This window comes from Colius striatus, chromosome 4 (assembly GCF_028858725.1).
Source record: "Colius striatus isolate bColStr4 chromosome 4, bColStr4.1.hap1, whole genome shotgun sequence".
Taxonomy (NCBI): domain Eukaryota; kingdom Metazoa; phylum Chordata; class Aves; order Coliiformes; family Coliidae; genus Colius; species Colius striatus.
The window spans coordinates 62,635,409-62,652,258 of NC_084762.1; the positions used below are offsets into that span (position 1 = coordinate 62,635,409).

Here is a 16,850-nt window from a genome sequence, read left to right on the forward strand (position 1 = left end):
TTTATTTCACTTAGTTCAGTGCACTTGCCCCTTAAACAACAGCAATACCTCTTTAAACAAATATTAAAATGTATTTTACTCAGTACAGGTTAGCACCTAACAGTTCTGGGTCCTGAATATGAGCAAGATATCTGTAAACTGAGCTGAATTCAGCAGATGGCCATCAAGATAGTTAGCAACTGGAACCCTTTTGCTGCTCGAAGAGGCTGTAGGAACTGAGGTGTCCAGCATGGAACAGAGACAGCCTCAACCTAACCACAGCCCCCAGTGCTTACAGGGTGGTTACTGAAAAGACAGAGCCCCGTTATTGACAGTCATGCATGACAGGAGGACAAGACGGAATGGACCTAAATTGAAACAAAAAAGGTTCATACTGGATATAAGGCAAAACAAATTTCATCCTCAGGACCATCAAGCAGTGAAACAGCGCCCTAGAGCATTTGGGCAGTGTCCGTCTTTGGGAGTTTTCAAGGCTTGACTTGGTAAAGCCTGGAGCATCCTGGTCTGACCTCACAGCTAAGGCTGCAAAGGACAAAGAAGTGGATTCTCTATATGTTGGTCTACACGATCCTCAATTGGGTCATTGACACAGTTCATGAAACACCTTTCATATAAGAACATCTCACCTACAGTTGGGAAAAAGAAACATCCAGTAAAGCAAGCATTGATACTTTCCCCACAATAATCACTGTAAACAAGGTTGCCTTTCCGATTCCTTCCTATATGAAAAGCACTACAGTCCTCTCCTTTGCCTTTCTATCTCTTCTTCATTATCTGGAAGTGATTTCCAATGCACCCTGGACTTTCCATTCTTGATCCATTCTGCATTATTCAGAAGCTTCTACCTAATGATTACCAAATTTAATTCCTGCCTTCCCTCTCTGTGCATAATGCACAGTCGTATGCTGGTGCATAAGGTGGACTGCCTTCTCCATCGCTGCTAAAGAAGATAATTCAGTATGTGCTGTATGGGGTCATGAGTAGGCTTATAATTAACCGTCTATTAAGACAGATCATTTATAAAGATCATATAAAATAATCCTTATTGATAAATAGGAGCTTTGCTTAATAATAAGTCCATTGGAAATAAAAATATGTGTGCTTGAATGTATTCAGCTTCATTTTCCATACCTTAAAGCTGTTCTGTCATCTACAGAAGCCAGGACTGTGAAATTGAAAGTAGCTGCATATGCACTTGAAAGAGAAAGTTTCTCTGCAGACATTTTCACTTGAAAAATTAAGGTGCATTTATATGTTACCTTTTCAAAATGTTTTCTGAGATAAAGTTATTCACAGAATAATTTCAATAAATCATTCTTGAGTCTCTTAGATCTCAGACTAAAGATTATTTTCAAATAGCTCCTTGAGAACAGATTTCCAGAATTTAGATTGAGAGAATTGATATTCCTTAGACAGATATGCAGCATATGGTATATTCTGTCCTTGAACAGGCAATGTGACTCTAATTTGGGGGATTTTTTGATAGGAGTACTGATTCTCAGATGAAATTTAGTATCCAGATTCTTTGTGCATTTTGATCTTTCCTCATGTGCCACTGATGGTTAGCTTTTTTTAAAAAATATTCAGCAAAGATCTTAAAGCATCCTTGCACCAGGGATTTATTGAAGAGCTAACAGAGGTTGTTTCAAGGAGATAAGCAGTCTCATTGAATCCAGCAGACATATTTATTTTGCACAGCAGAACACACGTATCAGGGTCTAAGTGAGGACTTTGACACTTGAATTAGCACTAAAATCTATCAGTCATATTCCTTACTCATATTTGCTGCCATTCCCATGCAAAACTTTTTCCGCCTGGTAGGACATGACCATGAAGAGGTGACTTTCTGAGTTTCCCCATGGTGAGTCAGCTGCAAGTCACAGAGGGAATCTCCCCCACATAAGTGTGTGCTTGAGTGGGGAATGTGGGGTAGTAAGGTGACAGGAGGCAAGGGGACTGGAAGGATTATTGTGGTAGCAGAAACATGATCTCTATATTCCTGGGCTGGGACTATACCTTGTGCCTCCCAGGTAACATAGCTTGGGGAACAACAGAGGCCTCCTGATTGCAAAGGTGATTAAAATAACTTAGATAGGAAGGGTGACGTGCTTCTCAGCAGTGCCTGGTCAGTGCAATTTCCTCACTGACTAGTCTTTATAGAAAAGAATATGAAGCATCTGGTCTTTTTAACAGATTATTTTGTTTCATCTGACTCTCTGTTTACTATTATTAGTAAGCTGGTTTCTCTATAGTACAGATTTTTCAGGGAGGAGCTTATTTAAAACCACATTTCTTGGTCTATCAAGGAGCTTTTACTTACATATCAATGAAGGTAAAATTGGTACTGTGCCAGGACTGGAAAAGCTGCTTGACAAAGAGAAGCAACCTAGTAAGGAAGGTCTTAAAAGTCATTTTAATATTAAGGGAATACTAAAAGGGGCGGGGGGGGGGAAAGTAGTTGGGGGAGAATTTATTAGGCTTAATCTTCAGAGCTGGTAGTGAAAGTCAACAGATATCATACACAATCTGTAGTGGATCTACATGCATATAAGATATAAGCACAATCCCCATACATATAAGCACATAAAGTACTGATGCCAGGAGTAAGTTCACTTTCTGCACTGTAGCATAATAAAGTTTTTCAAAAGCACTTGCAGCAAGTGCCTGACTCTCCTGGCTAGCCAGACGATGGCACCTATGTAAATTCCTGTGGTGTTTGTGAGCCATGTTATAGCTACAAGTACATCTGAGATCCGCTTCTAGGAATATAAGTGCTCTATCCATTAACATACATATGCTTATATAGGTTCATACTGCCAATTCCTCACACTTCAGTCCATATGTAGACTTCTGTGGTCCCCCTGAGCTCTGGCTGCTTCCCCTGCACAGACAGCAAGGAAAGTGACCAGAGCAGCTTTGTATTAGGCTCAGCTTGTGACCAAGACCACCCACCTACATGATGGCACAACCTACCTTAACCTCTCCTTGTGATGATGGAAGTGTGTATGTTACCATGAGGAAATGAGCCTGTTCTCTTTCTTCTCCTATACATGTAGTTCTATGGATATTCTGTGCTAAAGATGCTGTATTCATATTCAAGTTATTTGTGTCTGTTTATTTAGGAAAACAAATTGTTTATCAAATAAAAAAATCTCCCTTTCAAAGGAAGTTGCAAATCTTAAACGGAAATTAAATATATCTAGGAGAGAAGCTCTTTAACTTGAAAGAGCTCTCTATCTAAAGGAGATGTCAAAAGCTATGATCTTGCACAGATTCTAAGCTGGTGGGTGCAAACAGGAACTTAAACATGCAAACTGTGTCATTGTTGTTCACCTCTGTGTTGTGATCTCTCAACTTGAGACTACTTGCAGGATCACTGAATCATCAGTATGTTATTGTACAGTATATTTTCATACTGCCCCACACTGCTGAAGTGAGCAGGGATATAACAAAGATATGTGGGTTTAAAATCGAATTTTAAAATTTCCTGAAATTCCTTCATACATAGAGTTTAACCTTTATATTTGAAAAATACTTGGAGTCTTTTAGCAATTATATTACCTGTTAGCTGGAAATCCACTTTCTTTAAAGACAAAAAAAAACTGGTATCAGAAGCCTGTTTGGAGCTTAGTGCACATCTAATTATCTTTCTCAGTCTTAATTATTTAGCAAGTGCTAATAAACTGCACGTATCATGACACTCATGTTTAATAAGCATATAAATTTAATTGATTTTTTTCCCCTTCTCTTTGAAGACTAACAGACATGAAATTCAATCACAAGGCGATGGCATTATAACTTCCAATATAACATCAGGTTTTAATAAGCCTCCTGTTTGCTGCACACATGTGCTTAAGACTGCCTGGAAACCAAATCAGTAGAGAAAAGGGATTACTTTAGATTACTTTGAAATGTGCATTGTTTGAAATGGCCTCTGGTGACCAGCTTTCATGAATGGCTGATTTTACTTGTGGGGCACGTCATCTGGCTCAATTATACCAGGCTCTTTTGTATGACAAGTGCACTTCTTGGCTGTGTTGAAATATGAATTTCTAAAACAAAGTAAATCAGATGGTGAGAAATAAATTTAAGTAACTGTATATTATTAGATGTTTGTAACTTAGCAGTAGGCACTCTTCGTACTAAAAAAGATGAGAGAATTTTCTTACAAAACTTTAGTAGATGTTAAGGTAATACAAAAATATCATTTTTCATTTTCTTTAATGTTTTGTTCACCTATATTAACAACATTAAAATTTCCTTTTCTCAAAGACAGATCATTTCTTCTACAGTTACATATTTTTTAAAAGTTATTGGAGTTTGTTGTTTTACTCTGACAAATGAAGTGTTGGAAACTTTTACCTACTAAGAATATTCCTTAATCTGTACAAAGTTATAAAAGTGGATTAGAAAGTGTGCGTTATACTTTCAAGTCAGTGCAGGCTTTTTCCTTTCCTGTCTGTAACTGTTTGAAAATTACAATGTAAAACCATAATATAAGGTTATGATTCTCTCTGCCTGCAATTACTTTAAATTATAGTTACTTTAAATTAATCTAGCCTGAGGCAGTGATGATACATCACTGTGATACACAGATTACATTTGGAAGGTGAGCAGATAACCGATTGATTAGTAAAGTGTGTTGGAAATCCAATAGGTAATGATTAGATTAGACCCAGATAGGAGCTACATTCTTTGTGTTCACTGTAAATCCTATACTTTACAACTAAGATTAGGGGATTAACCTTTAAGAAGAGATGGTAGCTCTTGCTTTTTTCCTGACTTCTGCTGTACTGCAAATGTGTTTCCCATGGCTGCAGGCTTGATATTCCCACAGGAAACTGACCCGCAGATTTACGCGGTCGTGCCTGCTAGTCCAAGATTACAGTCTTTGCCTTTTAAATACAAAACATAAGTGTGAGAAGAGCATTAACTACACTTAAAACAGTCATCTGCCAATTGCTTTTTCCACTTAAGTGCTTCACTGTATTAGTGAAATTGAGAGTTGTTATTGTTGTTGTAGGGTGTTACAACCGTCTAGTCATCAAGACAACATGATTTAAGGAGATATTCAAGACATCTGAACCACAAGGCTGCTTTGGTGCAGATGAACATCTTGCCTTCCTGACATTTTATTATGTAATTTCAATCTGTCTGCACCGTCTTCATGAAATTACTAATCTCATGAAATTACTAGTTTTGTTGCACCTCCAATTCTGCACTTGTTATGATTCATTGCATAGAATATGTGAGACTTCAAGAGGTCTATCTTCTACATAAGCATCAAAAATTCATAGAAACTGTGCATGTTTTGCCGAGAAAACCTCTGTCTTTCACCTTGGAGTTTCCAGTGCAATGAAAAATCAAATTTTGCAATGCAAAATGTTCTTGAGTCCAATCGCTAAGTGGACATATTCTACTTTAAGCACAGAACATAAAATGGTAGAGGTAAATTACTGAATCTGAGCTATGCAGAGTGAAGCTGCCTCCAGTTAACATGATGCCAATGACAGCATTTTCTGGCACTACCAGCAGTCTGGCGAGTTTTGGAAATGCCACTGACCATATACCCAACCAATGTGACCAACCTGCAAGGTCACACTGGAAGTTACAAAATGTTGTCAAAAGCAGAATCTTTACTCTGGTTTTTTTATGAATTATGAGAATTCTTCTTCTTGTCCTTTGCCTTTCTATTTTTCTTATGGAGAGTCTGATTTTAAGGAAATAAAAAACACTGGGGTTGTATTCCTATCAAAAAAAAAAAGTTCATCAAAGCTAAAACTGTCAAGTTATCAGGTCATGGATAAAATACATAGGAAGATAATACTCTTCTGCTTGGGATGAGGAAGGAAAGGTCATTTTCTTGTGGTGATTGATATCTGAGGTTTTGTTTGCTTGAAAGGTTTTCTCCATTTATTTATCATAGAAAACTGTAAGAAGAAATTATTCGAGATAGTCTTTTACATAAAGGAAATGAGGCAACTTATCACTTGCAATGACAAGACCTTCTGCTTCTATTCCATGGTTTTGATATATTTTTGTGCAAGTTCCTAGCACTTGTCAGCAAATCTCAAAAATGTCCTAAGTAGCAAAACATTTATTTGTGGGTTACAGATTAATTATATACAGCTATGTCAATTTGAAGGGACAGAGAAATCTAAGTGCAGAGAAATACTCAATAGGATGCTGGATACTACTGACCACAAAAATGCTACTGCATTAGGAATTTCTTGATTTAGGATCCCTGTAGCACCTTACATTCTTAATTCACTGGGCATATTTGATAATATCAGGGGAACAGAAACAAGAATTCTAGTTCTCAAGTTCCAAAATCACAGTGCAGATTACTGTTAGTATTATCATTACCACTGCTCTTTCCTTTATTGGCCAGAGTTGATCCATTTTTGCTTCTAAGGAAAAGCTGCTAGAACAGCAGGCCTTAACCTATGGCATTGAATAGCTTGCTGTCCTCACTGGTCATGCTCAAAAGAAAACACCGACACCATTTGATGTAGAGAAGACAAAGTTGTCTTCCCTTTGTTACCACTTGGTCACGAATTACTGATGTGAGGCAATGCATAGCCCATGGTACTGGGGAGCAGACATATGTCCAGTATCCTTATTCATTATCCCCACATTTGATTTCATATTTACAAATGAGGAAAAAATCTGTTCGTGTAAGTCAGATTCCCTATGCAAGCAGATGTGGAAGCCACACTTGTAGAATATTAAATATGAATAAGTCAAATGAAGAAATTATAATAGAGTGTACTTGTGTATAGTTAGTACCCTGTTTCATAAACAAAGTGTATGATTCTGGGCTGATTTTTACAAGCCAAAACCAGAATAACTTTAAGTGAACACAAAAAATGAGTGAGTTTCACAAAGTGAGAGTGAGAACACAAAGTGAGAACACAAAGTGAGTTTTCAAGGGAAAAATGTTCTCTTTCAAAAATTGTCTGTCTTTTGTTGTGTTTCAAATTATGCTCTTTCAGCCATTGCACTGAAAAATCTTAAACACTACTTTACCAAAATGAATATAAAATCTCTGAATAGTTTAAAAAGTTACTATTCTACTGCTTGTTTTTCTTCCTAGTTGCTGAAAGATATTCTCTTAAGACAATTAGAAATAAAGTCCTCCTAGTTTTTATGCCACATTACATGAAGTGGCACTGTAGCTCTTCTTTGTAGTGCCCTGCCAATGTAATTCAAGTTTCACGGCTAATTAATTCTCCATGCCAACGAGTCCTTGAAACTATTATAATACTAGCAGCACAGAACCAACTAAAGATAGAAGTTTTCAGATTTTGTCACAGGGAAGGTGAGTACAAACTATGAATTTGTGCTGCTGTGAAAACAAAACAAAACAAACAAAAAAAAAAGGGACTGATAGAAAAATTACATCCATATGATAGTTTCTTTGGATTTCTCTGTTTTCATTTATTTACTATGTTTCAATTGTCATAGGTATGTTCTATAGCCAAAAATATCCTTTCAGTTTTCCAAAGAGCATATATAGAATTTATGATCAGCCCTTGTTTACTTGGCTAGAGAAAAGCATTTTACATTACCATCTTGAAACGGGCCGTAAAAGGACAAGTTGTCAAAGATCACATTTAATAAAAATGTTTCATATGCAAAACTGAGACAGTTAGGAGCAACAAAAGGTGGCATTATTGTGCTCTTGTGCAGGAACTATTCAATGAAACTTGGATAATTAATTTTATATCTGTAGATTAGTCCTGATATTTTCCTTTATCCATCAAGAGGAAAAACTTAAAGAGTTGGAAAAGAGATCCTTAGTGCTTTTTTTCCTAGAATTGACTTGCTTAAGGTGACCCTAATTTGCTAAAGCAAAAGGGATTTTTTAAATACAGCCCAAAGAGAGTGAAGTGTACTTGTTAATGTTCATTTGGATTAGTGTAAATTTTATTAGCACTGAGGTGTAATTGTCAGGAACTTGCAGTTTCGGACTGTGGGGGATTATTCAAACACATTGATGCCAATGTTTGCTCAGGGTCAAACATTGTCTGGGTCAACATTGTCTGAAAAAGTTTGCTGTACGGTACAACTGAGGTACGAAACTAAACACTGAATCTCACTTTGCGTAGCCTTTCATGCTTTGTGAGGTGAGTCAACGTTTTGCTATTTAAAGATCAGACATTTTAGAAATTGTATTTCTGCTTTTGCACCAAGAGCCTGTGGTGTCTGGTGTCTGTCAGAAGGAGACTGACTTCTCCGGTAACCCTGGTCTTTGAGGCTTTTGTTGGCTTTTGTGTGACTTAGAACAAATAGATGGAAATGGAACTATTTTTAAAAGTCAATCCAGACTAATTACAGACTTCCAGTCTACCTATCTGAATGTTGTGTAATCACTGGAATGGTGTTTAACATTAAATACCGATCACCTGTATTGGCTTTGCCATGCTCTAATGTTAGTCAGAGCCTGGACTGTTTGTTGGTGCAGAGACAATGAAAAACAGAATTTCTCTGCAACAGACACTTGGATTTTCCTTTTAAAGACGTTCACACTCTTCTGGTGTAATTACAGCCTGACAGAATGAAGAACATGAAACTGTTTAGCTTGTGAAGCTTAAAATAAAAGGTGTATGTGAAAACAAGAACACAATCTTTTTTCTAGCAGTCCAGAACCAAGTCCCATCCCCTTCTCCTCCTATGGCTTCTTCCCTTGAAATTTAGAGCACCTTCTTATTAAAGCATTGTTAGGTAAGTGATGGGTCCATTTTTGTCTTCTGTGTTGCTCTCATTGTTTCTGCTTATTAACGGGTTTGTAGTCAATGTTGCATGTCTGAATTTGAAGTCTCAGGTGTGGGTGCACAGATCGCTTTGTGAATTATGCTCCAGTCTAATTATACCATGTGCACCCCAGTTCCTGTGCAGGCTTCCCCTTGGGCAGACTTCTTCAATGTTTTTGTGCTTGAGTGGTTTGGGGGTTGGAGTGGGGGCCAGAGGTGGAGGTTATTGGCCAGTGTCACCGTTCTTTATCCATAGTCCTAAAATAAAAATGGAAGCAATGTGTGTGGAGGGTCAATACCCTGGAGGGAGCACACGACTCCACGGTTTCTTTCCCACCTCCTTCCTTTTTGCCCTCATATAGTCCCTGCCTTTCCTTGTGTAATAGGACAGTTCTGCAGAGCTTCAACTGTCAGTGACAAAATGTTAAGTGTAAGTAGCTACCCATTCCTCCCAGACCAATCAGTCATTTTCAGTTATAGGTTTAAATCTGCTGCAGCAAAGCCAAGCCTCCGTGCTTGCATCAGGTCTTACAAAAGCAAGCCTGTTTGACTGACAGACACAGAGAGGGAGTTCTGATAACGTATTGAGACGAGTCTGGAAGCAGAGTATCAAGGACGAGGCTGTGCCAGAGGTACTGTGCATTATGGATGAGACACTCAGGTCCGTTGTTGATTGATTGAGGGACAGTTACGCTCTTTCACAATGCTGGGTAAGATCATCTGGACTGTCACTTAATATGAGCTTTCTTGTCAGTGGGAAGATGACTTTTCACATAGTGATCCAATCCAGATTGCAAATATCAGCCATGCTCTCTGCTCTGCTTTATAAGGGTTTAGTCGCTCACACAGGTGAGTTATCCTAAAATAGCTTTATCGCTTGCCAGGTGCCATACACTGGAATTAACTCTTACCTCGGAATCTCAGGCTGACTGTAAATGTTGGAAAAGCACTTGTGTTTAATGTCATGAGAGATATGTCTTTTATCTACAGCAGCCAAGGTGCCATCTAACTTCTGCTTCGGTGTGGTATTAAATTAAGTAGGGGAGTTGGAGGGAGTGCAATTTTTTTTTATTCTTTTCTTTCAGGACAGAGAAAGAAGCTGTAACAAACAGTTCTGGAGACTTTGAAGCACAGCCACAGAACTGAGGTCTTTGAATGACAAGGCTTCTGCTTTCTCCTTCTTACAGGGCTCCTCCTACAGATGTTCTGAACACGTCTGCATCCTGGCAATTTTTTACTGCACTCAGGTACTGAATGTAAGGAACGAGCTGCATAAAAAGAAGCGTGGGGTGTAGGAGAAAGAGCACTGTAAAGAGTATACTAGAAGTCATGCCTATACAAAATGCAGGCAGTAGCATGACTTCAAGCAGAAATTATTTCAGAAAGCTTAGTTGCAGAATGTCTGAGTTTATTCTTAGAAAGTGACAGAATAAAACTCTTACTCAATGATAGGGCTTATAATCATGTTAAATAGTATGTTTCAGACTGGACTTCCTTAAGTATCATCCTTTCACTCTGTGACTGGAAGTTTATTTATTGCTTGAAAAAAAATTCTTTTCCTCCATACAGATCTTGAAAACTAGAGCTCAGGAACTTCTGGATCAATCTTTTCCTTGAAATACTGGAACTACTATGAAGTCTTCTTGGTTTGCACTCATCTTGGTGGTGCTCTGTGCCAAACTGCTAACAAGTCACTGTTCCACCATCAAGTCCCCAAGGTTCAGAGGACGTGTGCAGCAGGAGCGAAAAAATATCAGACCGAATATCATCCTTGTTCTCACAGATGATCAAGATGTGGAGCTAGGTGAGAAATTATCATTATTTGCTACTTCATTTCATCACATGTCTTTCAGCAATTTGTACCAAGCAGAAAGTACTTTAAATTCAGAGAAGGTACTAGTCCTGGAGCAATATCAGAATGTGGGACAAGTTTGGAAAATGAGTAACAAATAATATTTAGTAGCATTCATCAGATTTAATTACAGACTTTGCAAAATATATGCTTATCAAAATCTGCCATGAAAGACTTTAATCACCACCATAAATATGTGGAAGGACATAGAGGTAAAAAAACTTGCATCAAAAGCCCTTTTTCCCTTTGTGACTTGCTGTAGCATTTAAAAATTTGAGCCTCATGAGGTTAACCTTCCCCTTAGTGCTGTATAGATGAATAGCTATATTCTCCACATATTTTTCACATCCATGTATGTCATCTGACACGTTTATGCACACAGAGAAACTAGTCTAGTTTCAGGACATAAATTTAATATTTCTACGAATTATTAAAATGTTTTATATCTACCTGCTTTAAAACTATGCTACACGGTCAAAAATAGGATAGTTTGCTTTCACAAGTATACTAAATATCTAAGCACTACCCAGACAGTGATTTTTACATATTTTTCTTAGGGTGGAAAAAGTTAAAACACTTGGACAATGTTCCAGGAGGCCTTTGAATGTTTTCCATTATGCAAGTTAGAAAGATATTAATGGTAGTTATGCATATGACTGATTTTTTGGTTCACAGCCCAAAGTGAAAAATCAAGGAGAGAAAGAGGATCATTTTGGGTTACCCCCAAGCAAATATTTTAGTTTTGGAGGTGGGAGATAAGATCAAAAAGGTGAAAAATTGGCAAATCAATTTGAAATGAAATCTTGCATTCTTAGTGTTCTTTAATGAAAGACATGTTTTTAGTAAAGGCATACTACATTTCTAAACAAAATGCCATATGATATTGAAAAATCAAAATGCTTCATTTCAGAAAACTTATAACAAAGCAGTTAATTTATTCTAAAGTCACATACTTTCAGCCAGAAATGTATAAACAAAAAATGATCTAGATCTAAAAGCAATCTTTAAGTGCTAGCGTTTTTGTATGTGTCATGATGATATACTAATTTACACAGTCCTTCAGGGTTGGAAGGACATAATTAATAAACTATATTTCATTACTGATAGTTAGGCAGCAGAGCTCCAAGACTAGGACTTTATATCTGATCACACCTTATCTTTTTTTTCTCACTCTCACATATCTGCTCTGTTTAGCCATGCTGTGTAATGAATGGCCATTCTTGGCTCTATTTTTGGCCTGAAACAGAGCTATCGCAATAGGAATGCATTTTATTCTTAATAGAATAATTCTGAAAATTTCATTGAAAGGGTCAAGTCATGTCTTCCTATTTGTGGTCTGAAAGAGCCCACTTTCTTCAGGGCATGGGAGAAGGTAGGTCAGCAAGCACATGTCTCTGCATAATGTTACTGACTTGCTGTCTCCAGTTGTCTCCAGTCCTGTGAGAGGGTTTACAAACAGTGAAAGAGGAGGAAGGATGTGGCAAGACACTGTTTGTTTTGTGGATCTCCTCTCTTTGTAAGCTCCTGTGGTTGTTCACAGGGCACTATGGCTCCTATTAACTGGCAGCTGAGCAATAGCAATGTGTATGCATTCCCATTGCACTGAATGAAGACACAGGTTTCCCCTTTTCATAGATCATTTCACAGGAAACAGGATTCAGCCCCAAGACCAATTGTACTGCATTATTTACACTTCTGCTAATAAATCATTTTACTTATTTGAAAAGTAGAGCTATACTGTTTTCCATGTGTGAATGATTCCTTTGCCCTTCAGTGATTCCTGAAAAAAATCTTAACTTTCCCAAAGGTGAAGGGGAAGTAACACTTTCTGCCACCAACAGAATAAAGCTTAAGCATTGGTATCCAAAAATCACAAGACTGAAAGCCTTTCAATATAGATTTTTTGCTATTGTATTCCCAGCACGAACATTTCTAAAAGCTGTTCTTAAATGAATGCTTTAACATAAAAGCATATAAGGTATGTTATAGACTTCAATCAGGAAGAATTTTTCTCCAGAGCATGTAGAAGCATTGAACCAAAATACTCAGCTGCCTGGGCACAAATGATACACAGGGGAATTATTCAAAATAAAATTTGCAAGAGGCAGGGAGCTTGCATTTAGTGCTGAAAGAATAGCAATATACACTTCTTCCTATCGATCTGCGCTGTCCCCATGAGTTTTGCATTCTGAATGCAAAGAAGTTTGGTAGAGCTGCTGTCTCATGCAACTTATCAGATAAACCCACAAATTGCTCTACAACTCCAGTCAGTTTCTATGTACACTGAGATGAATGTGTCACAGAGGACTAGTGAATGGCAGATAACTGGTGGTGTGAGGAAGCCTGGCCGACAGCTCTTGAAGAAACTCAGCAAATACGTAGTCCCAGAAGCTGGGAAATGACTGGTTAAATTGTACCTCTGTGTGCTTTCTTTCCCCTTACCAAGATCCTGAAGCTATAAAAATAACTGTCCAACACTGCACCAAATGGGCATCATTTGATCTCAGAACCCAGAACTGCCCAGAACTACTGCCTGCCTGGAGACAATCTACTGCTGCCCCAGCTCCCACTGGGGTCAGGTCTGTACTCTGGTCAGGCATCAGTACAGATATTTCCAACTTTTTACTCACACTTTAGTCTTTTTCTCTGTCCTTCAGGTTCTCTCTGACTTGCACACATCAGTACCTCAAACCATGACCCTCTCCTCCAATCACTCTTAAAATCCTCACTGTAAATAATATATTGTATAGTGTTGGAAAGGAGTCAAAATTAATGAATATGTTGGTAGTTCTGGTGTTTTTAGCCCAGAGGCCTTGGAGATGTCAGAGAAGTGAGAAAAGGTTGAAAATAAAAAGAGAAAAATCCATTTGAGAAGATTACTTTTTTTCTGTACCCTTGTTTACAGCCTAATGCACTGCCCGGCGAAATCCATATAAACCATCCACTGAATACAGCTCTGGGTGAAGAGATCACAGCATTGTCTGGATACATCATATCAGGCACAATTTGCCTGGTTTGCTTTCCATTTTCACTAGAACTAAAACATTAAAAACATAAGCTCAAAAAAGGAGACATGTGCTCATGTTTGAGAAAGCCCATCATCACCTTCCTGAGGCCTTGCATGCAATACGTATAAAGACAAGGTGGCTCTATCTCTCTGTTCATAGAGATACCCACCTGTAATACACCTGGATTGCAACTCTAAGTCTTGTTATGAAAACCTGGTTACCAAACATATTTCATGATATATGAGAATAGACTGAGAAGTGATACTGAGTTTCTTGTCCTGACAAAACTTGCTAACTTCTGTGTGCAAATTGGCCATTCTTAGTTACCTGGTTCCCCTCAGGTACTCCCCAGTCGGTCTAGGACAGAGTGAGTGTCCTACTGTCAGATAGCACTTGAGTACCTGTGCCCTGAAGACTGTGGGCCAGATGGTAAAGTGCACAAGCTGTGAGGAGAGCTACAGACAGCAAAGGATTATAACTTAAATCAGCAAGTTTCATCTCTTGCTTATGTCTCGTTTTCCAAATGAGGAAGTATCACCTGCTTTGAAGTGCCTATCCAGAATTTCCAGAGGGGCTAAATCTATTATCAGTGTCAGTAAGTACATACCCGGAGGAAAAACTTACTCAGAAACAGCAGGTTTGTAAGAGCAGAGGGCTGACCAAGCAGAGGAATGAGGAAGTGCTCTAACAGTTACTCATTTATAATGCATAGAGGCGTGAAAGTGCACATCATCTCTGCTGCTGTTGCTGTGTGTTAGTGTACCTGAACACAGCACTTTCCATCTGAGCACCTACAAGCACTTTCCAGCAGAGCTCTCAGTAATAGACTGTGACATTTCCAAAAATGGGAGAACTATGGCAAAAATAAAACCAAACAAAACACAAAGTAAAAAGAAAAATCCAGCCTAGCTTTTCAGATAAAGACATGTAGAGTGGGGATGATCTGTCATTTGACTTTTACTCAGCAACTCAGCAAAATGCTCCTACTCATACAAATGGAGACTTTTTGTGTTCAGTGACCTCTCAGGTACTCTCCCACTTCTCTATATCTCTAAACACGTGGAGTTCAGGAAAGCACAAATGCAGATGCTCTGCATTTAGAAAAGGACTGTGAAAGTAGAAGAGTCAAAAATGATAGTGACTTATATGCAGGGTATTAAATGTATCCATAAAGACACGGACACTTGGTGCTGTGCCAGGAAATGCTGAAGTCTCTTCAGCAGTACTGTGGTTTTATAGATATGTATTTCATTCTAAAAAAGATATTTTTTAAAATTTGGTTTTCAAGTGACCCAAACAAAAGCACTGTGAAAAACTTGTATTTTAAACAATTATTTTAAACTTCAGCCCACTGCTGTCAACTGTGCAAAATTGTAAAAACAAAGGAAGTAAAGAAAGTGGAATTCCAGAAACCTGTTTTTACCATCAAAATTGTGTATTATGATTCACAAACTTGTTTCCTGGGCACATGCTGCCATATCCACAGTTGACCCTCACACTTCAATCTCTGCTCTGTTGGATAACAGAAAGAGCAAAGTTTGACAGCTGACTGCAAATACTGACAGATCCTATCAGGAGCTGCTCAGTTTTTCTGCAGTCTGAAATCTACAGGCCTTGCCTATCTCACTTTGTTGTCCATGAAGATGTTTTAAAGGATGCTAAAAAAAGAATTTGTTCTTTAAACTGGAACAATACAATTTTTTTATAAAGGTGATGACTTTTGCTAATGTTTTTTGTACACAGATTCATCCTCAAGAGCTGATTCTGAGCAAAGTGATCTTATGTCCAGAGAAACTGTCCTCTAGAAAAATTGATACTGAATTGTTTCTCTCTTCTCTCCTGTCTCTCCCTCCCTCCACTTGTCCTCTCCCTCATCCTCTCTCTCCAATTATCTGATAAAACTGAAAGAATTGTAAGAGATGATTGATAATCTCAGAATTTCACATATTTTACTCACACATAGAGTAGCAATGTAATCTGTGTAACATACTGTTTTCCTACAACAGTGTTTGAAGTACTATTGATCTATAAATCTGATACAGCTCTAACGTTGTATTTCTATATGAGCTTGTATTTTAATTTTGTTTTGAAGCCTGAGAGAAATGTATTTCTGGTATCCTGAAACATATTTTTGGTGATATAACAGAAATCTTATCTTTTCTCCTAAACTAACTGTAAAGATACAGAGTAGTACAAAACTAATCACTGATACTTTACTTTCAATAGCATAGGAGTAGCCAATATATTCTAAGTTTTTCTCAGCACAGTGATGATCAGTACCTCTTATTTGCAGGGTCCTTACAAGTGATGAATAAAACCAGAAGGATTATGGAGAATGGAGGGGCTTCTTTTATCAATGCATTTGTAACCACCCCGATGTGCTGCCCATCGCGTTCCTCCATGCTGACTGGGAAGTACGTGCACAACCACAACATATACACCAACAACGAAAACTGCTCTTCTCCCTCATGGCAGGCCACTCACGAGCCACGCACCTTCGCCGTGTATCTCAATAACACTGGGTATAGAACAGGTAAGAGACAAATCGACAGTAGTTCTTTGTTTAACGTTAAGATGACAGATATTCAGCAATGGGTCTTGAAACACTGCCTCAAATGACACGACTATTGTCCCAAACTGGGTTTACAGAGCAGAGGTCTAGTGATGGAGAAGGAGAGTGATATTGACTGTTGGTCCAGATCTGCAGCTAATGGTGATGTAAAGAAACTGGCTTGTAATGGAGCAGCATATTTTCACATTTGGATGTCCCAGGTGGGAAATAAGCTGTTGGGCAGTTACACTTTGTACAAAAGAGGTACATTTTAGTGGCATTGTGGGTCTGAACTGGCAATTCCAGCCATGATTATGGTCAGTATTATGGCCTGCTTGTGGACAGCTGCTAACAGTTATGGAAGAAGATGTCAAGGCCAGGCTGGGGACTGGTGCCAAAGACCTCACAGGAGCAAAGTGCCTGTCATGGGAGTGAAACAAGGTGAATGGTATAATTTAAATTTTGCCACGGGGCAATATTTCATTTGCATTTTCTGAAAAGGACTAGAAACATGCCTTTAAGAAGGATTGTTCTTCTGTGCACCAATAAGATTTGGTAGTTTTCTTGTAAATTCCTGGTGGTTTTCCGTAGTCAGGAGATCCCTTTCCTGTCTACAAAGAACTCTTCTTATTCCTTTCGTCTGCGCTTCAGCTTGATGTAAAACCTGATTCATTTCTGCATCA

At 38.2% G+C, this 16,850-nt stretch overlaps 1 protein-coding gene across 6 annotated transcripts in view; it reads left to right on the forward strand.

The window, feature by feature from the left end:
• The window catches only part of SULF1 (sulfatase 1), a 100,380-nt gene that overhangs the window by 26,463 nt on the left and 57,067 nt on the right, over positions 1-16,850 (forward strand). For 4 of the 6 annotated variants that reach the window (XM_061995692.1, XM_061995694.1, XM_061995695.1 and 1 more), the window contains 3 exons: positions 9,944-10,003; positions 10,326-10,560; positions 15,910-16,149. In XM_061995692.1, coding sequence (XP_061851676.1) covers positions 10,389-10,560; positions 15,910-16,149 — 412 coding nt within the window. In that variant the 5' untranslated portion in view covers positions 9,944-10,003; positions 10,326-10,388. Of the gene's footprint in view, positions 1-9,943; positions 10,004-10,325; positions 10,561-15,909; positions 16,150-16,850 lie in introns of those variants that run through there. The other 2 variants (XM_061995696.1, XM_061995697.1) reach the window with 2 other exon arrangements.